This window comes from Nannobrachium achirus (genome assembly GCF_963921795.1).
Source record: "Nannobrachium achirus genome assembly, chromosome: 17".
In the NCBI taxonomy this organism is placed as follows: domain Eukaryota; kingdom Metazoa; phylum Chordata; class Actinopteri; order Myctophiformes; family Myctophidae; genus Nannobrachium; species Nannobrachium achirus.
This window is the reverse complement of record NC_137824.1, coordinates 15,031,812-15,058,301: the sequence shown is the minus strand read 5'-3', so window position 1 is coordinate 15,058,301 and position 26,490 is coordinate 15,031,812. Positions and strand designations below refer to the sequence as shown.

The window sequence follows — 26,490 nt, the reverse complement described above, 5'->3', positions numbered from 1 at the left end:
GGTTAGCTAGAGGGTTTAATTATTATGCATTATTTTATGCTTTAACTGTAAAAAAAATAGCAAGTTGCGAGCTTGTAGATCTGCTATTTTTGAAACATTGTGAACAATTGGACAAGTCTTTGAATATTTTTGACCCGATCCTATGCGTTCTAAATCCTTCTATGGTTTTTGAAAAACACGGTTTCTACATCAGTGGTGCTCAAACGAACCCCCAAAATGATATTTATTTGGCCAGGGACCCCCCATCTCAAAATATTGGTCCCATCCTCTTTTACAGTACACTTTAAGACATAATAAGACAGAATAAAGCCATAATAAGAAATAATGTGTTGGTAATTAGAGCTAATATATTCTATTAGACAGAAACAAAAACAGAATAGTAGAAAGAGCGAATACATTCTCTGGCACCGTCACCTGCCGCGGAACTGCAGTGTCCGCAGTGTCTGCCGCTGCAGTTCCGCGGCAGGTGACGGTGCCAGGTGACGGTACCTTAACCCTAACCCGCAAAACAACATTTGAGTTACAAATGCTCGCTTTAAAATTACACATATTCAAAGACTTGCAAACATTTTCACAACTTTTCAAAAATACCAGAATAGCAAGTGTATCTGCTATTTTTCACTAGCTAAAGCATAAAATAATTTAGGTTTAAGTGGTCAATATTATACCCGTCTGAGGTGTCACACATCAGCCTTCAGGGTCTTTACAGCAGTGACCTCCAGCCTACAGCAGTAAAACCAAGGGACAAAAGTCAAGTTAGCTCCTATGTCAATGTGAAAGATAAAGTTAAGTAGTACCAGGCCAGCCATTGACCTGAATGCACCCGAGCATACAGTACAAGCTATTTTATTAGAGTCATGTAACTCACTGGCTTGTCTTACTGACCAGACCCGCATGAAATGCACAGAGGAAATGGAACAAACAATCCACATAAGGTTAAGGTATAATTGCATTGGGACTCGGGCCATTTCCATACAAATGAGACAGAATGAGCTAAAGGCAGCGGATCGTATACACACTAGCATAATGTAACTGTGATATATTAAAGCAGGGAAAACTGGCAGAAAACAGGCAAAAGCTTGAGGACTGGAACGGAGACATCTGCCGAAGCAGTTGGAAGGACAAACTGACAGGAATATGAATATTCCATAAAGATCATCATCATCATAAGAAAAAACACCTCTCCTTATTAATAACACTTAAAAAAATAACAGACGTGCCTGTCTGATCAGATGCTGAAAAAGCTAAATAAAGGTCCGACCTCAAACAATGGCAGACAAAAGCCACCAGTAGGAATAGAGGTACATTTAGTCCATGGGCCAGACCAGATGTTGCTATACCGAAAGGTGGCAAAGGTTACTTGGCATTTTTGAGAAGCTCGATATCTGTAGATAATATTTTAGTGTGATAACCTTTCCTGGGTCACAGCTAAATTGGTGTTATCAGCTGCGGAAACTTGGTTTAGTCATCACTTTTCACAGTTTTGTGGGGGCCGTTTTAGCCCAAGGAATGTTTTTCGCGCAAAACACATGCTTGCAATGGATTCAGAATCATGGGAAAACAACCTAGTTTGAATATCTCTCTTTATGATAAACTTGGAAACCTAAATGGAACCTACACCACCCAAAGGTGCACGCCGTGAAATGCCAGAAATATTTCTGGCATTGCTACGGTTGCAACTTAGCAGCTGATAACACCAATTTAGCTGTGACCCAGGAAGGGTTATCACACTAAAATATTATCTAGAGATATAGAGCTTCTCAAAAATGCGAAGTAACCTTTGCCACCTTTCGGTATGCCGACATCTGGTCTGGCCCATGGGCTAATTGTAGAAGACAGGCGATATGCTTCACAAGCAACAACAGGCCTCAATATATTATTATTGTTAATATATTATTATTGTTTCATTTTAACCACCTTCAACCTCTGGCCTCCCCGTTTTAAGCATGTCACATGCAAACATTTTCAAAAATTTGCAAAAATAGCTGATCTACAAGCGTGTTTGCGATGCGATCATGCGACGCGTTATGTTGATCATGTTTGTTTTTACGCGACGCTCTCGCACCAACGGAATGCAAAACAAGAGCTCCGAGTGGTTAATTGATTCTGAACCAGTAAACAGGCCCCCTCCCTCTTGTAAGTACCTATAGGGTAGGTGGGGATGAAATAACAATGACCTAACACCGTCCGAAGGGTCTCGTGTGAGCACTAACTCTTCTGGTGAATCTCATTCTCTGGAGCAGCTGGGTGGCGATAAACACGTAATGAGCAAGCGAATAAGAGGCCCCAACACAACAGCCTGTACCTGCCGCACCGTCGTGACAGCTCACAATTCCTATTCCTTTTAACAGGCAAAAAACACACCACCACCGCCATCTTCACGTACCACAAATTGTTTATCGCCTCAACGGTGCGCGTTCCGCCATTACACTGATGCAGTCAAGCTCTTAAGGACGAACGCCTGATGGGAACAGGAACTTGCGCGGCCACTTACGGGCAGTGTTTGTGGGCCCTGTGTATTGGATTCCATTAGCCCCGCGGCCATGGCTGACAGATTCACTATGAGATAAATTAATGGCGTGTTTAGAGTACCGCTGAAATGCTACAGGAATCAGGCAGCTCGGCAGTTAAACAGTACGAGGACTAGGGGTATCTGTGCTACAAGTGTACTGTGCTCTTAAAGGAGAAATGATTGGGGCACCGTGGACAATATTCTCTGGTCCACAGGGTTAAATGGGACATTAAAATTACTTGAGGACATTTAATAACACTCTCGCCTCCCAACACACACACAGACAGACAAAGCGTAAGCTGGAAAAGAAGAGTGACCATTTTCTTGTGCAACACTGGCTGGAAGTAGATAAAGAAGTGAAACCGAGTCAGAGCGCATGTTCCCGTTCCGTGCTGCGAACCGTACCATAGCCATATCCATAATCCAACCGCAATCTCATCGTCGGTGGACCGTGTGACAACAACAACACTGTTTGAACTCCGTTCAGTTCAAGGGATTCCGTTCTCAGCAGGCTCTCGTACCAAAGAGAAGACACCAAAACCCTCAGCAGGCTCGTCGTGAAGCCGGGACACAGCTCGGCCATCGGCGAGAAACGACACTGCGGATCTCCCACCCCTACCGCGCCGGGACGGAATCAGCAGCAAGTTGAGCGGGCGGGCTTGCGGTTGCCGTGCAGATCGATGGTGCTGCTCAGCAGCGCGTGGTCGATCTGGTCCTCGGCCGCCAGCACCTCCCGGACGGCCGCCTCGAAGGCCGCCGTCACGTTGGTGTCGTCCTTGGCGCTGGTCTCAAAGTAGGGGCAGCAGCCGTTCTCCTCGCACCAGGCGCGCGCCTCCTCCGCGCCCACCTCGCGCTCCTCCTCCATGTCCACCTTGTTGCCCAGCACCACGAAGGGGAAGCGCTCGGGGTCCTTGACGTCCGAGTAGAACATGAACTCCTGCTTCCAGCAGCCCAGGTTCTGGAAGCTCTGCAGGTCGTCCACGGCGAAGGTGAGCAGGCAGCAGTCGGCGCCGCGGTAGAAGGGCGTGCGCAGCGACTTGAAGCGCTCCTGGCCCGCCGTGTCCCAGATCTGCAGCGTCACCAGCCGCCCGTCCACCTAGAGGGTTTGTTTGTCACCATCAGGACAGTTTGATGATTAATTTATTGCGACCGAAGGTCGCAGTTTAGTATGAGAAACGGCACATCAATATCATCAATATTAAGCCCATATCTAACAGGAGGACTTCATATGGGAATTCTCATATATGGAAGAAGACAGTCCATATCTGTGGCTGGTTCTACAGACAGGGATCTCCATATATGGGCATATTTAATCATTTTAATACTTTCAAAATAGCCACTACACATGCGTATAAATCGCGAATCGTATTTTATTTCCCAATACTGTATCGATACTCCAGGCTGTAGTATTGCAATACTTTGGGAGAAAAAAGAAAAATCATGCATGTTGTTCCCATGCATAGAAACCAATGGTAGAAGTCTGGTTCTGACACTCCTCTAGATGTCGCTGTACAATAGCTAATTCGCCTTCCAGTGATTCATCTCAAATATATTGCAATATGTATTGCATCGCAATATATTGTGATAAAATCGTATCGTGACCCAAGTATCGTGATACATATCGTATCGTGAGGTTCTTGCCAATACCCATCCCTAGTGTGCCATTTAATTTTTCAACATGGAAACGACTGTGACAATTAAGCAAAAAATAACTGCAATCATCTCAAAAGAATTGCGATCAGCTGTCGATTCAGTAATAACTGTGACGGGTCCTACGTCCGTCCGACCGTGCCTACCTCCAGGTCGCGGTTGAGGAACTCCACACCGATGGTGTGGAAGGACTGCGAGTCGAAGCGGTCGGTGACGTAGCGGTTCATCAGGGACGACTTCCCCACGCCGCCGTCGCCCAGCAGAATCACCTTCAGCAGGAGGCTCTTCCCGCTCATCACTGCCACGCCGTCTCACTCACCGTCACCGCACCGCTCCACACCGCTCGCTGGGCCTGCCGACCGCTGGGACCACAGCCCCCCCACACCCTCCACCCCCAAGCGGCTGACCACCAACCAGGGTCAATTCAACCTGGAGGGACAAAACGAGAGACAAAGAGGAGAGAGAATTAAAGAAATGCACAGGCTGACTCCGTGCTTAATTTGAGGGGGAACATGTTCCCCCACCTCTTTGATTGGATCCGGCACCTATTTGATTGGATCCGGTGGATCCGGCACCTATTTGATTGGATCCGGGACCTTCCCTGTCAGTCAAAATAGTGCTGTCTGGTCATATATGTTTTCATCCTTCCAAATAAGAGATCTTTTTGGCCTGCAGCATTTTCTTTACTTTATATTTTCATGTTTTTGTTCAATTTCTTGCAATTTTTCTGATGTGGTGCTTCTAGGTGACAGTGACACACAATAGACAATCTACAGTATATACACCAGTGTTGATTTCCTCGACTAAAACTATGACGAAAAATGTTTGTCGACTGCGTTTTTTTCACTGACGAAAACGAAATAAAAAGTAAGCTGTGATGACTAAAACTAAGACTAAATATATTGACAATTTCGTCAACAAAATAAAAACTAGACTAAAACGTTAGGGAGGGACTAATGGAGAAGAGAGTCATTTTATGTTTGGTTGCTCTCAGATGTTGCGTGCTGAAGCAACGCAACCAAGTGTAAAATCAGCCATTACAATGTCATCAAGGCCTGCCAAAATACATTTTAGTCGACTAAATCAACTGTAGATTTAGTCGCCTAAAAATTAGATTAAAACTTAACTTTTCAGGTGACTAAATTATGACTAAAACTACATTACATTTTATTCAAAAGACTAAGACAAACTAAATCAAATTTTGCTGTCAAAAACAACACCGATATACACACATACATGGTGTCATAGAATTTTGTTAACAATATAAATATGCCAGTTATTCAGATTGATCATTCGGAATTGATTGACTACCAGTGTTCTGATGTGCCACGTGTCAATTGTTGGTGCTAATGTTATACTGGGTGCGTAAATATTGGTAAAACATATTTAAAAAAAGCCAGTTTATGCACCCAGCCCGCACACACGCGCAGCCCAGGATCCGGCACCTATTCCTTGACAAATTAAGCACTGGGCTGACTTAAGAGAAATATAAAATACATCAACGCTTGGAGGAGAGAGAGTAGGTGTAGCACCAAAGGAAATCGGACAATTCAAAAATAAGTCCGCAAACTGTGGCTTAAAGGGGCTTCCAGTCAAAGCTGTATTTGTTATCGTTTGGACGAAAAACAATCTTGGAGAAGACTGGGAGCCTTTAAGCCAGCGCCACAGAGCCTTTAAGCCACAGTAGAAAGGCTTCCAGACAGAGCACTGCAAATATCGCTAGATATTTACAAATTTCAATTACAATTTAGCAGACACTCTTAATCCAGGGCGATTTACAGTAAGCAAGGACAACACGAGGTAAGACATCAAATGCATAGAAATAGTAATCTAGGTTCATAGCAGGTAAACCAATAACTTATCATCAGTCTAGCAGTAGATTCTCCACAACAACAACACAAATCTATGATCTATACCAGGGGTCTTCAACAGGGGGTCCTCAGAGTTACTACAGGGGGTCCTCCAAATCTTTGTGTGATAGAAACCTTTTTTCTCCTTTCTCATATACATGCACTTGAACCATAGTGTCCATATCCTGAGAACTTTAGCCAAAAATAGCAGATCTACAAGCTCACAACACCTCGCGCTGCGAGGCGGTGTGAGCTTGTAGATCTGCTATTTTTGGCAAAGAGCTTTGGTGTAGAGAGGAAAAAGAGCAGACTAAGAACAGAGTGAAAGGTCAAGTTTATTAAGTATTGACGGTTCAAGTGGTTAAATTTCAGAAAAAACACTAACATGAATCTAACATACACTGATGATTGTGCTGCCAAACGATGAAACTATATGGAATCTATGAACAGGTTGTGGGGGTCCCTGCTTCATCTCTCTCTCAACAGTCAATGACCTGGCATAACATCCTATCTAAATTACAATTTAGCCTTTGCATAAGCCTGCAAGGTCATCATGGCTATTTTTGTCATGAAACAAAATGCATCCACCTCGACCGCAGCAGTTGAGTATTCTTATTTCCGGGTTGTGTCTGCGGTTGTCGAGTTGGATGCATTTTATTTCATGACACAAAAATAGTGTGTTTTACAGAGTGGGTGGGGTGCTGATATGAAAATGTCATATCACGATTATTGTGACAAAAGAAATCGCGACAATATTATCGCGATAATCAAAATCCGTTATACTAGGGCGGAACATTTCCCAATAAATAGCCGATCTACAAGCTCACAACGCGTCGCAACGCTACACGTTGTGAGCTTGTAGATCGGCTATTTTTTGGCAAAGACATTTATAGAGAGTGAAAAAAAGACTATCAAGTACGTATATTATAAGTACCTTTTACCAATTATAGAGGGTTTAAGTGGTAGTGGATATGCAGCTCGGCAAATAAAAGGTGAATTGATCCCAGTGCATGACGGAGGACGATATCACGATAAATTAAATCTCCACGATACGATTATCGTGAGTGTTTATTATCGCGATAAACGATAATATTGCTTATCGTCCCATCCCTATGCTGAGAGGTTTCCCACCACGGAGAATAGACTTTCAACAAGACTACCTTTGTTTAGGTGAGTAGCGAAGTAATTACATTTATTTTGACTGAAGTTGAGCCCTCGTGGGACAGTGTAATTCCTGGTCCTGCATCTGAGTCTGCTTCCTAGCAGAGCGTTAGAGAGACCTCTAGGGCTGTCACGATTATGACATTTTACCTGACGATTAATTTTCTCTCAAATAATTGCGATTAACGATTTAATTTTGTTTTTGTCGTTGACAATTACATTTCTGTTTGGCTTTTGGCTTTGAAGTTACTCATGGTAGATATGACACATAACCTAAATATACAAAGAAATTACTTGACATATTTGACAACTTTATACTTAAAAAAGAACATTGATAGTGGAAATAGCCGATCTACAAGCTCACAACGCGTCGCGATGCGACGCGTTGTGAGCTTGTAGATCTGCTATTTCCACTATTTTTGACATGGAAACGATTATGACGATTATGAAAAATAATCACGATTATGTCAAATAATCACGATTAGACGATTATATAATAATTGTGACAGCCCTAGAGACCTCGCTAACACTCCGGACCAGAGCTAGGGCAACGTGCTACAGGGTAAGGTGGAGTCTGAAGAGGCGAGTCTTCAGATTGATTATCTCGCGGATGATTGGGAGTGAGTCTGCCGTTCTGATTGCAATGGGGAGTTCATTCCAATGTCATGTGTAGGCCAATATCAAGTACTCAGTACAGTACAGCAGGGGTTCCCAAACCTTTTTGTCTCAGGGCACCCCATACATATTTCTTTTAATCCGAGGCACCCCTACATTATAATTTTCAGGCCCAGCACCTTATATTTATAGCATATCGTCATTGTCGGGTGGAAACCTTGTATGTCCAAAACTGTTTGTTTTGTATTTATCATCTATAAAATGTACTAGTGAAAACAGCAGATCTACAAGCACACAACGCCTCGCGATGTGTGCTTGTAGATTGGCTGTTTTCACTAGTTTTGTGCGACAGTCTTGTATGATGAAGCAGAGCGTTGCTTTACCAAAAGACGTACGCATTTGAAACTTGGAGATACAAGGTTTCTGCCCGACAGTGACGATATTTTAGTGATTATGTTGCGAGGAAAACGTTGAGATAATAGCCATTTTGGTTAGAACTGACTGAAAATAACTTTGTACTTAAAGTTTAAAATGATACTAAATATTTGTTAGTGTCCAAATAAATTCCAAATATTATAAAATTATCTCGCGGCACCCCTGGACTGCCGCCGCGGCACCCCAGGGTGCCCCGTCACCCACTTTGAAAACCCCTGCAGTACAGTATGTAGTGCAGTACACTTGACCTGTGATGACATTAGTTTGCAGTTCCATTCTGCTACCTTTACAATCAACTTTTCTGAACGTCTCATTTTAAAGCTACCCTCTGTAACTTTACTGTTTCACCCCAGATTTGAACCCAGGCCTCTTGTACAAGTGTAGCCGCAAATTGCAACACTAGATTTTTTTAATCTAGGGTTTCATAAAAATCCACTGTAAACAAACACTTTGCAAATTAAAAGAGGATAAATCAAGCTTTCCATAAAGCTGCAATATTTGTTTGACATTGTTTAATAAAATCAGATAGCAAAACTGTTTTGATGTATTGGCTGCCAAAGTGCCAATGGGAGGTATTTGCAACCCTAGATTCAACATATTTTTAAAAACAAAATCTAGTGTTGCAATTTGCGGCTAGTAAAGTGCTGACTTCTGGCAGTACCAACTGTCAACTAGTCAACTGTCAACCAGAAACAGGATCTAAATAAATGTCTCAAGCAGGGAGACCAAATACAACCACCCCAATAAGTACACGTAATATTGTAATAACACCATACAGATTTGACAAAATAACGCTGTAAAACAATGTTATCACAAAATACAGTGTGTGTGTGTGTGTGTGTGTGTGTGTGTGTGTGTGTGTGTGTGTGTGTGTGTGTAGGGGGCTATTTTAAATAATACCTGTCTTCAATCTTCAATAGCAAACCAGCCTTGACTTGTGCTGGTAATGCTTCACTAGATTCAGGGACATTCTGCTGATAATACAACCAAGACCCTTTGCTCTTTGGCTGGCAAGCTGTGAACTAGGCAAACATAAGTAGGTGATAGTTCCCTTGTGGTTACTGCTATGCTGTATCACCATGATTATCTTCACATGATTATCCCCCAACTTCCCATTTATGTTGCAGATCAACAACCCTTTAGTCCAAGGATCTTCAAAGTTTTCAGGCCAAGGACCCCTTAGTTGAGAGAGAGATCAGATGAAGCAGGGACCCCCACAACCTCATAGATTCCATATAGTTTCATCATTTGACAGCACAATCGTCAGTGTATTTTGGATTCATGTCAATTAGTGTTTTCAGATATTTAACCACTTGAACCGTCAATACTTAATAAACTTGACCTTTCACTTGGTCTGCTCTTTTTCCCCCATCTACACCAAAGCTCTTTACCAAAAATAGCAAATCTACAAGCTCACAGTCACAAGATCAGCTATTTTTGGCCAAAGTTCTCAGAATATAGACGCGAAAAAAAAGGAGAAAATAAAGTTTCTATCAGACAAAGATTTGGAGGACCCCCTGTAGTAACTATGAGGACCCCCTATTGAAGACGCATGCTTTAGTCAGTCAGGTTTTGTGTCCTTCAAAATATGAAGTCAATTGTTAATTTTTATCAATGCTTTTATCAGGACAGTGAGAGGAGAAATTCAAGGTCCAACCTACAAGGATGAGTCAGGACCACAAGATCACTTTAGGAGGAGACAGACACCCCACTGCGCATGCGCCCAACCCAAAACGTGTACTTGCTTGTTGTCAGTTCGTGACAGAGCCCATAAAAATAAACCTGCTTTAGTGCTTTGTTATTAAAACAAAAACATAATAATCATTGCCAAAACGCACAATATAGCCAGGAACTCAGAATAAAAAAATGTTTAATATTAACTCTCTTTTATGTTTATTTTGATTTTAAATTCAATGTCTAGCAACGTGAATCAGCAATAGTATTTTATATTCTTTAGCTAAATAGCAAACAAGCTGCTAGTGGGTTTGTGTGTATATTAAACTGTTGACATCCCTGGCTGCTGCAGCTAGCATCATGCGTTAGCATCACCAGCTACCTGAATAAGCGGTTAACTCAACGACAAGAGCCAAACAAACACTCACCCGAGCAAAGCACTAAAGCTACGGTTGTAATAATGATGTGTAATGTGATATTTGAGTAGTTTTTTACCAATAAGTTGGTTGTTGCTGCGTGTCTTCTCCTCCAGTTTTCCCTGCATCTCCAGATTGACTGACGGCTCGCCGAGTCTGGAGGTCTACAATGATCCCATGGGCGGGGAGGATGCTCGCGCTGTGATTGGATTAGACTGGGTGCAATTTAGCTTTGCCGGTAGTGGATCCGGTCTAGAGCGGATCCGGAAATAGTCAAGTGTGCTTTATTTTTTTCAAGCACACTGAAGTTGAAGTTTTTGAGGTAGGCGGGCTCTAGACCGGATGGAACTGGTTTAAAGATGAAAAGGGCTTTTACGACAGGTACTGCGGAAAGTCTGGTGATGCCAGGTTACACACTGGTAGTTAGTTGATTATTGTGGGCTCGCCTATAAGGCGAGCACACTTTAGATATTGTCATTATTTATCTATCAGTCAGTCAGTCAGTCAGACAGTAGACGGGAACTTCGGTTCCTTTCTACTCCTACATACTTAGTGAGAAAATGAAAATAAAAACATCAATGTGTTCAGTTTACAGTGGCGAAGTGCGCTATTATTTTTTATAGCAATCGGCCAAATGGTGGCGCTGCACGAAGCCTTCGAAAGTGCGAACTTTGAACAGGTATAGCTCATGCTGTGTTTGAGGTACAGGCATGAAACCTGTATACACGTATGCGTCTCCTCATGCCGAACAACTTTTAGCCTCTGACTTTTGACCTCTGACCTTTAGGTCTCCCACAATTCGGAATTATATGAAAAACAGTAAAAATCTATCTCCTCCTGGGTTTTTTTCGATACGCGCACAAAACTTTTTTCACATGAACTTTGGACCAATACGGTCAAACTAATCTCGGCGGATTTCTTTTAAAGTGAAATATAATTTTTTAATAATTCTATCAATATTGCGGTTTTATGCAAATTATTCTTCTGCCTCTAAATCATACATGCAAAGTTACACGTTCATGGCATTTGGCAAAGATGTGGAGGGTTAGTCAAAGTATCACTGAAACCAATTTTATTCCAATCGGCCAAAGGGGGGCGCTATACGAAGCGTTTGAAAATTCAAACTTCAAACGGGCATAAGTCATGACTCGTTTCGTTTGAAGACATGCAACTTGTTACACGCGTGCTTTGACTCGAGCGGAAGACATCTGTGTCGTTGTTAAGTAAGCTCCGCCCTTCGATTTTCCGCCCTTTTGAGCAGTTTGTAAAACGCGTAAACCCGCTTTTATTCTGGAATTTTCGCTCCACGTGCACAAAACATTTTTTACGTGAACTTTGGACCGATATCTAAAGATCTGTCAGATCGGATTTCTTTAAAATTGAAACATGCTTTTTTAAATAAATTCAATGAATATTGCAGTTTTATGCAAATTATTCTTCTGCCTCTAAATCATACATGCAAAGTAACATGTTCATGGCATTTGGCAAAGATGTAGAGTGTTAGTCCAAATATCACTAAAACCAATCTTACCCCAATTGGCCAAAGGGGGGCGCTATATCATTTTGAGCAGTTTGTGAAACGCTTAAACCCGTTAGGATTTTTTTTTGCAATTTGCATGAAACATTCTACACACAATCTAAGGACCTTTATCTAATATGCCTATGAAGTGCACACACACAAAAATATTAAAATAATAATGAATATAGCTGCAAGCAGCGATAAAGTGGCCAAAGCCAAAAACACCTCAAATCATGAACACAGCCTGCAATGTGCGTGAAATCTTGCAAGCACATTCCCAATAGGTCAAGGAACAGATACCACCCTTCTTACATTGGCCTGTTATAGCGCCACCAGCGGGTCAACTTTTGCACAACACATTTTTGGAACAAAATGGACCAATCTTTGACGTCAGTAACGTCAAAGAGAGCACTGCCTGCGATCTTGACATTTTGTGCTTTTATAGCCATTGTTTTCTGGCTTGAAGCGAGCCCACAATTGTTTCGAAGGAACAATATTTTTCTAGTTGGACTATTTATTTATTTGTGTGATGTAGAGCTCAAGACAGTAGGCACTAGGCACTTGGCACAGGTGCCAACTGCCAACATTGGCACAGGGGAGGATCATTCTGATCTATCTCACTGGCACACTGGCAGTCAGTGGCAGACGCAGAAGTATGGGAGAGAGGATTTATAATTTAAATATCAAATACATTTTTTAAACGTGGTCAATTAAATGAAGCCACCTAATTTACAGCAAATTACATTCTGCACATAATTCTACATTAATTAAAACTCTGAACTGAGTCTAATGATCGTTATAACAATGTCAATCAAAACATCTCAGAGGTTTGATGGGGTGTCATTGTATGTTGACATCATCATGATGGCACACTGACCATCTAGAAAATAAAAACATAGCACTTCATTTCATAAAGGTTGCTGTCCCCTGATCTAGATCCTATGACTAGTATTTAATCAATCAATTAATTAATAAATACATACATTCTGATCATATCATGCTATTTATGCAGTTACTAGTCAGCGGTTGCCCGACAACCAACCAGCCAATCATTTATCAGCGTGACCCAGACGTTTCCTTCGCGCTATGGGATCCAGACAGCTCTGTCTGGACTGGAGCTCCCATCGTTCATAAACAGCTCCTACAAGAGCAACTGTGAAAATTAGCAATAGCATAAATATTAATGCATTAAAACAATGCGTGCAGAAATAAATATTATGTATACACATCCATCCACAGAAGAATACAATATTGTTTCCACTCCAGTCCAGTAGATGGAGGTAAACAGACGGGGATTTGGAGGAGCAGAAGTCGAAAGATCAGAGAAAGACTGCAGCTCAGTGTTGCCATATCCGCTTATTATAAGCGACTTCTGTGAAGTTGCTTGTAAATATTGGTAGTTGTGGATTTTTGGGCTTGTTTCTAAAGTTGCTTATTTGGGCTTAAAAATACATTTAACCAGTGGTTCTCAAACATTGTAATGCCAAGGATCACCAATTAATATGTATTTGTCGCCCCCCCTACTCCCTCCCTAAGCGTTAAAAAAAAATGTATATCAATATAAATAAGCCGCCGCTTTCCTGAGCTTGGATCCTTTTAGTTGACCGTGTACCAATGAAACTGTACCTTCTCCTATGCAAACTTCTAATAAATACAATCAGACAATCAATCAATCCTCATCTGGAAAAAAAAAAGTGGAAGATTTGGAAGGTTTTTTTAACATTCTATTTCAGGATTATTATTATTATTTGTATTATTATAAATAGCAGATCTACAAGCTCACAACGCGTATCATCGTGACACGTTGTTGTGAGCTTGTAAATCGGCTATCATAATGTGCATATTGCAGGCAGCCCACAGCCCACTACTACCCATCCAGTTGCTTTTTTTGGGTCTTGTTTTCCCAGACCTAGTTGCTTATTTCTCTCACAAGATCTGGCAACGCTGCTCCAGCTGTTTTTTGTTCCTTGTCTTGTATTATCCATATACTCTATGGTATTATCGTGTGTGATCCGCTCTCCATCTAACGTTATTCCATCAATTAGTCTGTTAATAATCTGTTAATTACAAAGATACTGCGGGAGGATGGTGGCTTTTCATCGCTGCAAGTGAGGAACATTAATGATCCTCTCACACAGTCCATGGTAAGGAATAAGAGACACTATTTAGTTGTCGTTTGTTTGTTTTTCTGGAGGCTGTTTAAAAAAAACACACAGACGTGGTAACGTTAGGACAGATGCATGATGCGAGTCACTTCCTCCGTTAATGACACAGTTATAACAATGCGTTCTGGGTTTTAATGTCTACGTTGTATTGAATGAGGAATGCTTTCACCCATGACCATCTTCATCTGTTTGAAACTCGCAAATTACCCTAGGGTACAACAACCCGTAAGTGTTGTAAACTGTCCCGCATTTGGTTTTGAACCGTCAAAAAGACACAATCCCCCTGCTTGGCAGGGAATATTTGTATTTGTATCTTTCTATCCCCCCTTCTTAACTTCTACTTTCTTTTTTTTGTGTGTGTTATTGATGACATCCTATGCGTAGCCTACTGTATTGTATCAGTCTGTCTTGCATAAAGCCAGGGATCGTATGTAAAGCCGAAAAGCTTACTAGGATCTCCTTTTAGACCTTGTACCAGTGAACTGTACTGTCATGAAACTGTACCTTTTCCCATGCAAACTTATTATAAAGTCTTCAATCAATCAATACAAGGTCTATAGGATTTAAATCCAAGAAAGCACAATGGCTTTATTGGCTTGTTTACATTGGGGTCCTCCTTTATTTGTACTCAATTCATAGACATGTGTCACCCAGGCCAATAGTGTCATATTACCCGACTAATGTCTGAATAGGCATAGGGACCTAGAGACCTCCAACCACTGCCCTGTACTAGTTATATTGTATTAACACTCTACCATACAGATTTGATTGATTGATTGAAGAATTTATTAGATAGAAAAAGCTAGTTTCATGACTGTACAGTTCACTGGTACAAGATCAACTAAAAGGATAAGCTCAAGTAAGCTCTAGACTTATTTAAATTGATATCCTTTTTTAACTCGTATAACAAAAACACAGTACTATGCAGGGGGAAAAGGGGGGGGGGGAGTCGTAAAAACACAATGCAAAAATAAATGGTATATAATGGTGCTAGCTAGTTATATTGTATTAACATACTGCTACCATACCATTCCCAGTGTATGAATCAAGAGTCAAAATAAATTGTGTATGAAGCGCTATAAAAATGCAATCCATTATTATTAATATTATTATGCTTTACCATGTACTAGTCATATTGTATTAACACATTAAAGGGGAAGACCACCCATTTTCAATATTGAACTATGTCATTAATATACCTTAGAGGAGTTGTGTGGAAAAGTTCCCCCTCTTCTGTGTTGCCTAGAACTGGAGGATTGATTTTGGGGTTTGTATTGTAAATTACAACTTGATGACATCACACATTGTACCTTACAATACAAACCCCAAAATCAATCCTCCAGTTCTAGGCAACACAGAAGAGGGGGAACTTTTTTTTTATTTCCACACAACTCCTCTAAGGTATATTAATGACATAGTTCAATATTGAAAATGGGTGGTCTTCCCCTTTAAGACTGCATTACAGAATAGTGAAAAACATTTTATTCATTAACATCACTTCCAGAATGCAGCTTTTTATTTAACATTAGACCTTGCCGTTATCGCTTTACCCTCGCGGTCTTAAAAAACGCTTAACCTAATGTGTCTGAATAATGGAAGGGTCCTCTCTCTTACCGCTCCAGATGGTGGTGGTGAAGGGCAGGCTGGTGCCCTGCGTGTGTCTGGCCCTGCTGGGACTGCTGTGCCTGCTGTTCTACTCCCATGCCCACCTGCCCCTGGAGGGGCACCGGCATCACCCGCCAGAGGTGGGTGTCTTTTCAACGGCTCTTTGAAATGAACCATGGGGTCCAAGGGCTTTTAAGTCTGACATCATTTTGTAGGCAGAGGAGAATTTTTGGGGCCAAAAGGCCCCAGCGCCCGTGAATCTTCTCTTTGTTGTTGAAAGGAAAGTGGTAGAATTATACTTTAGTCATTATTTTTGTCTGGGATCTGTTGAAATAGCGAGGGACAGATATTGATAATAAATCTGCTTGGAGGTCTGACTACAAAATGATGTCACGGCTTAAAAGCCCCTGGCAGCGGAAGTGGTTTACTGGTGCCACCAAAAGTCTCCCATTCATTTTCCCCATTAGACTTTTACAAAAATATTTATAACAATTATTCATCAAGCCTTGAACAAAACCATCCAGGATCTCAGTGAATCATTTGGGCATAAAACCTTTAATCCCATATAAAAACATATTTTAAGCTCACAATGCGTCGCAACGCAACACATTATGAGCTTGTTGATAGGCTATTTTCAAATGTATATAGGGTTGAAGTGATTTGTAATTATAATCAAAATCTACAAAGTAACTAGTAACTAAAATGAGCCAGTCTTTTGAACGGCTTTTTGAAAGGAACGGATCCCAGAGATCCGGCTCACTTCAAAGAGCCCTAAATCCCATCTCTACACTTGTTTACAAGTGTTTTGTTTTTTTTGTTGTTTTTTTCTGACCATATGTACTGCATAGTACTGTGTTCTATCCATCTGTCATTCAATGTTATATCAGTTAAAGAGAAGGATCTCAACGGTAATAAGCCTTGCTTTACCTGAGTTTCCTTTTAGTTGACTGTGTATCAGTGAACTGTACTGTCATGAAACTGTACCTTTCCCTATGCAAAACGTTGAATAAATACAATCAATCAATCAATCAAACCAGCAGCCCCTGATGGACGTGAGCGACCAGGCAGCCTTCCTGCCCCAGAGCGCCCTCTCTCCCGCCGCGGGCGCCGTGCCCATGGAGTTCACCTCCATCGGCACGTACAGAGGCCCCGGCAACAGCGACCCGCGCAGCAACCGGGACCTGCCCATCCTGCTGTGGTGGAGCGCCGGCCTCTTCCCCCACTTCCCCGGCGACACGGAGCGGATCGACTGCGCCACTTCCTCCTGCATGGTCACCAGCAACCGGAAGGTACTGTACTGTACTGTACTGTACTGTACTGTACTGTACTAGTGTCTGCTATACCGTAAAAATCCATGGTTTCCTTAACGATTGAATCGCCGACTTCATCGATCGATTTGTTGCCCTCTTTCAGTACGGGTCACTGGCTGCACGATTAGTCTCTCGAGGCAGACTGTTGGTTCACGCATCTTTTGAGCGATTCCGCATATACAGTCTGTGCAACGGAAGCTATGAAAATGCGGATGTCAGAGGATGTCCCCCCTACACACACACGCACTTCCGTTTAGCCTTTACAGTCGCGTAAATCAGTCGAAGCCTATTCAGCTTGCTGTTTAGCAGAAATAGACATTTAAAAATATCTTAAATATATTTTTAAATATATTTTTGTGAAGGGGAGTTACAGACTAGACTATTTAGCATTTGAAGATTGTGGAATGGAATGGTTTTAATTTATTTGTGACACTTGCTTTGGCAATGTAAACGTATGTTCTCTCAAGCCTTTAAAGCTCCATTGAATTGAATTGAATTGGAATGTCTGGCTTTAGAGACTACTAGTGTGTTCTTTGTGACCTGGGAGTTGTGGAGGATGAGTTTCATTTAGTTTTTCACTGTCCACTGTACCATGATTTAAGAAATTCTTTTGAAAGAATGCAAGACAAAAATGTGTTTTGGATGTCTCCCCCACAAAAAAACACAGGTCCAGCTGTACAAACGGACCGCGTCCATCATCTTCTACGGCACGGACTTCCGGGCGTACGAGGCGCCCCTGCCGCGCCTCCGCCACCAGACGTGGGCGCTGTTCCACGAGGAGTCGCCCATGAACAACTACTTCCTGTCCCACGGGCCGGGTGTGCGTCTGTTCAACTACACGGCCACGTTCCGCCGGGAGTCAGACTACCCGCTGACGCTGCAGTGGCTGCCCTCCCTGGAGTACCTGCTGCGGCCCCCCGCCGTGGCCCTGGGGGAGAAGAACCGCTGGAGGAGGGAGGGCCTGGCCCCCCTGCTCTACATGCAGTCCCACTGCGACGTGCCCTCCGACAGGGACCGCTACGTGCAGGAGCTCATGAAGTACATCCAGGTACTGTGATAATAACGCTGTGCTTCTCACACTGTTCCCTGTCAAGGACCTGTGGAATAAACTCCCTTTTGCACTTAGAACAACAGACTCACTCCCTAGTAGTCCATACATGGGCAACTGGCGGCCCGGGGGCCACATGTGGCCCCCACCTTCACTTCATGCGGCCCGCAGGTTAATACCGGAATACTGATATATTATTGAGTACAGCTGTTACAATTCCAAAAATGTCCCACTTGAATTCCATCAGTCTATATTAGTAGCTTAATGACTAGTATAGTAGTATTAAAATGTATTTTTTTATGTCCAATGTATTTGTATTTAGGTTCATAAAGTTAACATGAGTATATAATTAAATGTCTTTGAAATTAAATAAAAATGTTACATTTCAGGATTCCAATTCAAAAATAACAAAAAAGTATTCAGGATTCCAATTCAAAAGCTCAAAATAGCCGATCTACAAGCTCAAAACGCATCGCAGCGCGATGCGTTTTGAGCTTGTAGATCTGCTATTTTTTGCTTCTTTTGTATGAGATACTAGAATGACAAAGTAGGACATAGCAATATGCTATGTGGCCCTCTGGAGTGAAGGTGGAAATATAGTGGCCCTCGCCATCATCAAAGTTGCCCACACCTGCCCTAGTCCCTAGCTTCCGCCGTGGTCTGAAGACTCACCTCTTCAGACTCCACCTAAGCCCATAGCACTTACTGTAGCACTTGCCCACCCTCAATGACCATGACATGAATGTTAGATAGCATTTTTTGTAGGTTTTATATAAAGCTTTTTACTGAATAGATGCTTGGTCTGCCTACTGTACGATCTTTTTTCTAAGATTACTATTTCATGTATTGATGTTGATGTATAGATGTATTTTGTCGCAGACCCCCATCTGAAACGTTTTTTGTGCCAGGGTCCACCCCCATACAAGATTTGTGTTGTTAAAATGTTTCAAACATGCAAAGATTTTCACTCCCCATGTTTTCTCCCCAAGATTGTTGCAGCTCACGGCTTGTAGATCAGCTATATTCAAAATACCAAGGGTTAAAGTAGTTACATTTATTTTGATGCTATATTAACTAATTTAGCCTGGGACCCCCTGGAACCCCCTCAAGGACCCCTGGGGTTCCTGGGCCCCACTTTGAAAACTACTTCTGTAAAAAGGACAATGACGAGGTCCTGTTGCCATGATGTCCCACCATGTGAAATAGTTGAAAGTGGCTCTTTATTCCGTTTCCATTAAAGGAGGATAGTGAATCTGCATTTTACTAATGTCTTCCTCAAACACATGGAGGGCAGCAATAGCTGAATGGTACTAGAGAGTCCATCTGGGAATGGGATGGTTGCTGTTTTGCCCTCCAACCCGCCCAGTCTGGGTCAACGTGTCCCTGAGCAAGATTCGTAAGCCCTAACTGCTCCCTGGGCTCTGTATTAATAGCACCCACTAATCCTAATAGGATGGGTAAACGCAGAGGACAAATTTAACATGTGTGGGCAAAAATATATTGTGCCGAACACCCTAACAATTGGGGTCTTTACTTTACAATTACAGTTTACAATTTAGGCATTTTGCAGAAACTCTTAATCTAGACTTAAGCAAGGACTAGGTAATACATCAACATCAATACATCAAATAGTGTGGGGATTTAAGGGGAGCAAATGCTAATTTCGTGCAAATTTATCTTAAAGCGCAACATTTTGCACAGATGTAGCCCAGGGCTTGCTCTAATGATTTTTAGCTAGGGCGCCCGAGCCGACGACCTTCGGGGTCGCCATAGCGGCCAAATCAAGTTGGGCTCCCATTGACTTTCTATACAGGAGGAAAATACCCAGAAAAAAACTTTTTTCTGGGTATTTAAGTAGGATCTGAGGGGTCTAACTTGGGGTTTGTCATGATGCTGAATCCATTGCAGGCATTTGTTTTGCACAAAAAACATTCCTTGGGCTAGAAATGGCCTCAGAAAACGATGCATGTATGGGTGAGCATTCATGTTAGTCGGAGGCCTTAGGGTTTTTTTCTCGTGCTAATCAGTCTAAAAGTGCAACATTTTGCACAGATGTAGCTCAGGGCATGCTCTAATGATTTAGCTAGGGCGCCCGAGTCGGCGACCTTCGGGGTCACCATAGCTCCAGAAAACACCCACAAAACTCTGAAAAGTGATGACTCATCACTTTTCATCACTAAAGTCGATGGGAGCCCAACTTGATTTGGCCGCTGTGGCGACCCCGAAGGTCGTCGGCTCGGGCGCCCTAGCTAAATCATTAGAGCAAGCCCTGGGCTACATCTGTGCCAAATTTTGCGCTTTAAGACAAAATTGCACGAAATTAGCATTTGCTCCCCTTAAATCCCCACACTAAAATGCATAGAAATAGTAATCTAAGAAAAAGAACTCAGGTAGACCAAGCACCTATTCAGTAAAAAAAAACGTTATATAAAACCTAAACAAATGCTACCTAGTTTTCATGTAAGGTCATTGATGGTAGGTGAGTGCTACAGTAAGTGCTATGGGTTTAGGTGGAGTCTGAAGAGGTGAGTCTTCAGTCCACGGCAGAAGCTAGGGAGTGAGTCTGTAGTTCTAAGTGCGACAGGGAGTTTATTCCACAGTTTGGGGACCAGGAGGGCGAATTCACCCTTTGTCAGCCTTCTGGTTGGTCCCTGACTGACCAACCAGCAGGCTCTATCTGCCTTGTCCCGCCCTGGTTCCGCCTTTTTTATGTTGAATTTGCTAAAACATAATTTTTGGAGAAATAAAAACATTTAAAAACATGCTGAGTCACTATGCTGCCACTGAGCAGCTCCATTTGACTGAAACCAAGTTTGAAATTAGAATTGAACACACAGAATAACAATACGAAGCAACTGAATTAGAATGGTAGTGGATGGAGTGTCCCACCGAATGTCCCACCAAGACACTGCAACCAATGGGTGTGAAGAGCCTGCTGGTTGGATACCCAAGTACCTGTCAAAATACTTTATAAACATTAAGGATGTCCATAATTACAACACCAGAGGCAGCGCCACAGATCACTTTCAACCCAGAGTCAAAACCAACAAAGGGTCAAACTCTTTTTTCTGCTATACCACCAAAATGTGGAAAGCCTTACCGAAGGCCACAAAGGAGTGTGGATCACTAGCATCCTTTAAAATTGCCCTGAAAAACCACTTACAGGCAGCAGCCGTTCGCAACTGGTAAAAAAGAATCTAGCCCAACCCTACCCTCCCCTGCCCCTTCTTTGCATATACTGTTTGTTTTGACTTACTGTCTTCTATTTTGTTTTTATTTACATATCTACTGCATAGTACTGTGTTCTATTTGTCTGTCATTCAATGTTATATGAGATACTTCAATGGTTTCCAGTGGAAATAAGCTTAGTCTTTTCATGGATCTCCTTTTAGTAGACCTTGTACCAGTGAACTGTACCGTCATGAAACTGTACCTTTTCCTATGCAAACTTCTAATAAAGTCTTCAATCAATCAATCAAAGAGGGACGGGACAATGGGCGGGACTTGACAAAGGGTGAATTGTCTACTCTAGGACGAGTGGATTTTTGTCCTGGGCTTTTTAGCGAGGCTTCTGTCAGCATTCCTGTGTTGGCTGATCTGAGCGAATATACATTCAAACTATGTTGTCACTTTTCTCTGCTGTCCCGTGTCTCGTTGCAGGTGGACTCCTTTGGGAAGTGCCTGAACAACAAAGCTCTGCCCGCGCACCTGGAGGACACGGCCACGGCCACCGGCGAGGACCCGCAGTTCATGAACTTTGTGTCGCGCTACAAGTTCCACCTGGCCCTGGAGAACGGCCTGTGCCCGGACTACATGACGGAGAAGCTGTGGCGCCCCCTGCACCAGGGCTGCGTGCCCGTGTACCGAGGCTCCTCCGTGGTGGCGGACTGGATGCCCAACGACCACTCGGCCATCATCATCGGTAGGACTGAGTAGTATTGCTTGTGTTTGACTTGATTTCGTCGACTAAAACTATGACTAAAAATGTGTGTCGACTGCGTTTTTTTCACTGACGAAAAATAAATAAAAACTAAATAAAAACAAAGCTGTGATGACTAAAACTAAGACTAAATATATTGACAATTTCGTCAACAAAATAAAAACTAGACTAAAACGTTACGGAGGGACTAGTGGAGGAGAAAGTCATTTTATGTTTGGTTGCTCTCAGCTGTTGCTTGCCGTTTTCAGCATGCAACCAAGTGTAAAATCAGATGCCATCAAGGCCTGCCAAAATACATTTTAGTTGACTAAATCAACTGTAGATTTAGTCAACTTTAGTCAACTAAAATCACGTGATATTTCGACTAAAATTAGACTAAAACTAAAACTTTTCAGGAGACTAAATTATGACTAAAACTAAATGAGATTTTATTCAAAAGACTATGACTAAAACTAAATCAAAATTTGCTGTCAAAAACAACACTGTTTGACATGGCGGCCAGTTAGATACTTGTGTAGCACTGACTAGCACCGACTGTTTGGACACTTTAACCATTATTTTATGTGCTTTAACTATTAAAAAATAGCAGATTTCCCCTATCCTGTAGTGTTTTTATAACTGCGATATATTGAATGTTTTCTTTGCTTGCTATTTGTTATGTTCATGAATTAAATACCAAGGACTTCCAGCGTAAAAAAACTGTAAAAGGACTTATTTGGGATGTTCCTTTTAGGAATGGTGTTTATGTACTGTTCTCCATTTTTGTCAAATAAAATAATCAATCAATCAATATCTATCATAGATAACTTCCCCTCACCGAAGGACCTCGGCGCCTTCCTGCGGTCCCTCGACGAAAACGACGACGCGTACGCACGCTACCTGGACTTCAAGGACCCCGGCCTCATCACCAACGCGCGGCTGCTGCGGCGGCTGGAGACGCGCGAGTGGGGCGTCAACGACATGAGCAAACCCAACTACCTCAACGGCTTCGAGTGCTACGTGTGCGACCAGGAGAACGCGCGGCTGGCGGCCGAGCGGGCCCATCGGAAGGCTCCCAAGCAGAGCCCGCCTCCTCAGCCCAAGATGGCCAATAACTCCCACATGGGCTGCCCGCTGCCCCGCCCGGGGTACGGAGATGTGACGGACCTGCCCCAGGACGACGGGTACATTTGTCTTATTCCATTAACCCATTTAGAACGGGTACACGTTATTGTGTATCATTATTGTATGCTTTCTATTGAAAAATAGCAGATATACAGCTGGTGCCGCGCTGCGAGCTTGTAGATCTGCTATTTTTTGAAAAATCGTGAAAATTAGAATTTTGACCTGATTCTATAAGTGTCTTTTGAATCCTTCTAAAATTCTTTGAAAAACCTATGTTTCTATGTCAGCAATCTGGCCAGCCATCGTCAAAGAAAAGGTCCTTTTCACTTAACTGGAGCTCAGTTAATCTGTTCTTGAGAGACTACTATGTCAATGGTTCTCAAACCTTTTCATGTGAAGGACCCCCAAACTGATATTTATTTGGCCACGGACCACCATCTCAAAATATTTAGTTCCAGGGACCACCCAGAAGCAAAATTTGAGTTACAAACGTTCGCTTTAAAAATACATATATTCAAAGATTTGCACACATTTTCACGACTTTATCAAAAATAGCAGATATACAAGCTCGCAGCGCGGCACTCGGTGCCGCGCTGCGAGCTTGTATATCTGCTATTTTTCTATAGCTAAAGCATTCAAGTATTCTAGGCCTAAATAGGTTAACCCCTTAAGACCTGAGGCCCATGATACAAATGTCTTCTAAATCCTTTTTTCTCTGACCGTTTTCTGTCAAACTTATGTTGCTATATTAAGCCCTCTCCATACTTTGACCGAAACCGAAGATTTCAGTAAAAAAGGTCCTTTTTCGACCATAAAATGATGTCCCTCGCGACTTCTGAAAAGCATTAGACCGAATTAGAGTTGGAGGAAATTTGCACGTCGGAAAGTCCAAATCACCGAACATTTCGGAGATACTATGGACACTGGACAGGCCTTTAGTGGTTCTGAAACCTTTTCATGTCAAGGACACCCAAAATTATATGGATTTGGCCGCCGACCCCAATTTCGAAACATTTTGTTCCAGGGACCCCCAGAAGCAAAGACCCGAGTTAAAAATGTTTGCTTTAAAATATATACAGTAGGATATATACCGTATTCAAAGACTTGCACAATGGTTCTTGATTTTTCAACAAATAGCAGATCTACAAGCTCATGGCGCGCACAAAGCGACGCGCCATGAGCTTGCATATCTGCCATTTTTGAATAGCCAAAGTTTAAAATAAATGCTCTTCTCGGTTTTAACGGTTTAAGTATGCAAAGTGTCGAAGCAAGAACTAATTGCTCTGTAGTCTGTACTTTGATTTCTCTTCTCTCGGGGGGAACACAGTCCCCCCCCCCCACACCACCACCACCGCCCCCGCAGCTCTGATTAATTGGCTATCTCGTTAGGATAGCCACCCGATGTGATGAGCCTAATCTATTTGTATATCTGTTCACAGATGGCTGCAAATTTGGCCCCAGGACTACTGGCAGAGCTTGGAGCAGGCGGAGGGTTTGGAGTCCCTGATAAGACATAACGAGTCGGACCCTTCGCTGCTGTGGAGGCACATGCAGGACATCGCTGTGAGGAGAGCCAGAGGAGCTCACTGACGACGGCCGCCTGGCCAAGAGGACAGACAAATGGAACGACGTCGGCGTCCGTCCAGAATTACTGGGAGGGAGGAGGGGGGATTTGTTCCGTTTGATTATGCCAGTCATGTTCTAATAATGTTGGCCTCAAATGAGTTCTCCTCCATTGACATGAGGCGACGCTCGTCACTTTAATTACTTTTGTTTTGGAACACGAGTTACAGTATTGTACTTACTGCTGGACTATTAGCAGTAACTGTTTAACCACTTTATAAAACCCAGCGTCCGTATTCTGGGGAAAACGTAGCTCTGGTCACTAACGCTCTGACAAGCTAAACTACTTCACTACTCACCTAAACAAAGGTAGTTTGTTGAAAGCCTATTCTCCACGGTGGGGAACCTCTCAGCTCCTCTCGACCGCCGCGGTTGAGTACTCTTATTTCCGGGTTGTGTCTGTGGCATTCGAGTTGTATGCATTTTATTTCATGACAAAAATAGTGTATTTTACAGAGTATGGTGGGGTGCTGAGAGGTTTCCCACCACGGAGAATAGACTTTCAACAACGCAAACTGACTTTGTTTAGTTGAGTAGCGAAGTAGTTTAGTTTATTTTGACTGAAGTTGAGCTCTTGTAGAGGAATTCCTGGTGCTGTCTGTGAGTCCACCGCCTGTCAGAGCGTCAGTGAGAACTCGCCGACGCTCTGGACCAGAGCTAGGGAAGACATAGCAGAAAATAGCAGCTCTACAAGACCACATTAGGGCGGAGATATTTAATGCAGCGCGAAAACGGAAAAGGAACTAGTATTGAGCTCTGAGGGACTCCCAAGGTCAATCAAGTATGGGGTTTAAGTGGTTAAAGCTGTAATCCATGAGTTTCATGTCCTAGATTCTAGATTCTAAAAACAATTCAGCGTACACCATGCTTTAGGTCTAGATTGCTAAAAAAACAATTTCCCTCCATGCTATAATATGCTATGCAATGGGCATTTGGTTTGTCGGATTACTTTTTTCCTTTAAAAAAAAAATCGTAATGTTTTCCAGGTGTTTCATTTGCATAATTTGCCATAATTCCCCCTGACGTCAACTCCGCACCGGAGCAGTTAGTCTTCCACACTTCTATTGGCCTCTAAACACCTGGGCTTTCTAATAAAGCAGAGATTTGGTCTAACATGCACACAGTAAAACGCTGTGTTAATTCGTCCATTTGCAACTCACGAGTGTTCATTTGTACACTCAGAGTTAGATTAACGCTGCAATACATTAACTTTAATACGCTACTTATGGGAAGAGCCAAATTCTACGGCCGAGCCAGACGACACAGAAAGCCTGTTTGGACAGAGGATGTATCGCATTTTTTGAGCTTCACGCAGTACCACTTGTCTACCAGTAGTGGTCGTACCCAATGACCAACTACAACCACCACAGTTGTGTTAGTTAATAGTTATACACACTATATCGTCGTTGTCGGGTGGAAACCTTGTATGTCCAAAAACCTTCCTTTTGTCATTTTAAAAACGATTTAAAATAGTGAAAATAGCTGATCTACAAGCACACAACGCCTCGCACCGCGAGGCGTTGTGTGCTTGTAGATCTGCTATTTTCACTAGTTTCGTGCGACAGTCTAGAATGATGAAGCAGGGCTTTACCTTACGAAAAAAAATGTACAAATTTGAAGCTTGGAGGTACGAGGTTTCTGCCCGACTATGACGTTATGCAGATATGTCAAAAAATAACGCTTTATTCACAGGGACATTTGTTTTATGGATTGCAGCTTTAACAGAGGGTTTTACTGTATGTGTGAGCGCTTGCGTGTGTGTGTGTTAGTTAAAAGACCATCAGGACCCATCACAGTATTACCTTCATTACTGCTACGCAGCAGGGGCGCGGCCGCAGGGTGTGTTTTTTTTAGATTGCTCCA

The 26,490-nt window shown here is 42.6% G+C and overlaps 2 protein-coding genes across 3 annotated transcripts; one reads left to right on the top strand and one right to left on the bottom strand.

Annotated features, from left to right (window-relative positions):
• Nucleotides 1-489: 489 nt before the first annotated feature.
• On the bottom strand, nt 490-10,453 carry rab9b (RAB9B, member RAS oncogene family). Its single transcript, XM_080745592.1, has 3 exons — nt 10,393-10,453; nt 4,309-4,591; nt 490-3,608 (listed from the first exon to the last, which is right to left on the bottom strand). The coding sequence occupies exons 2-3, from the start codon at nt 4,456-4,458 to the stop codon at nt 3,147-3,149; spliced, it is 612 nt and encodes a 203-aa protein (XP_080601718.1). The 5' UTR covers nt 4,459-4,591; nt 10,393-10,453; the 3' UTR covers nt 490-3,146.
• A 3,382-nt stretch (nt 10,454-13,835) lies between these two features.
• Nucleotides 13,836-24,900, top strand: pofut4 (protein O-fucosyltransferase 4). Of its 2 annotated transcripts, none has more exons than XM_080745880.1 (7): nt 13,836-13,976; nt 15,620-15,742; nt 16,643-16,891; nt 17,580-17,960; nt 21,621-21,882; nt 22,703-23,063; nt 24,444-24,900. In XM_080745880.1, exons 1-7 carry the CDS (start codon nt 13,974-13,976, stop codon nt 24,592-24,594), a joined length of 1,530 nt encoding a protein of 509 aa, XP_080602006.1. In that variant the 5' UTR covers nt 13,836-13,973; the 3' UTR covers nt 24,595-24,900. The 2 variants fall into 2 exon arrangements, with proteins under 2 accessions (XP_080602006.1, XP_080602005.1); XM_080745879.1 differs by having other exon boundaries at nt 16,640-16,891.
• Nucleotides 24,901-26,490: the final 1,590 nt, after the last annotated feature.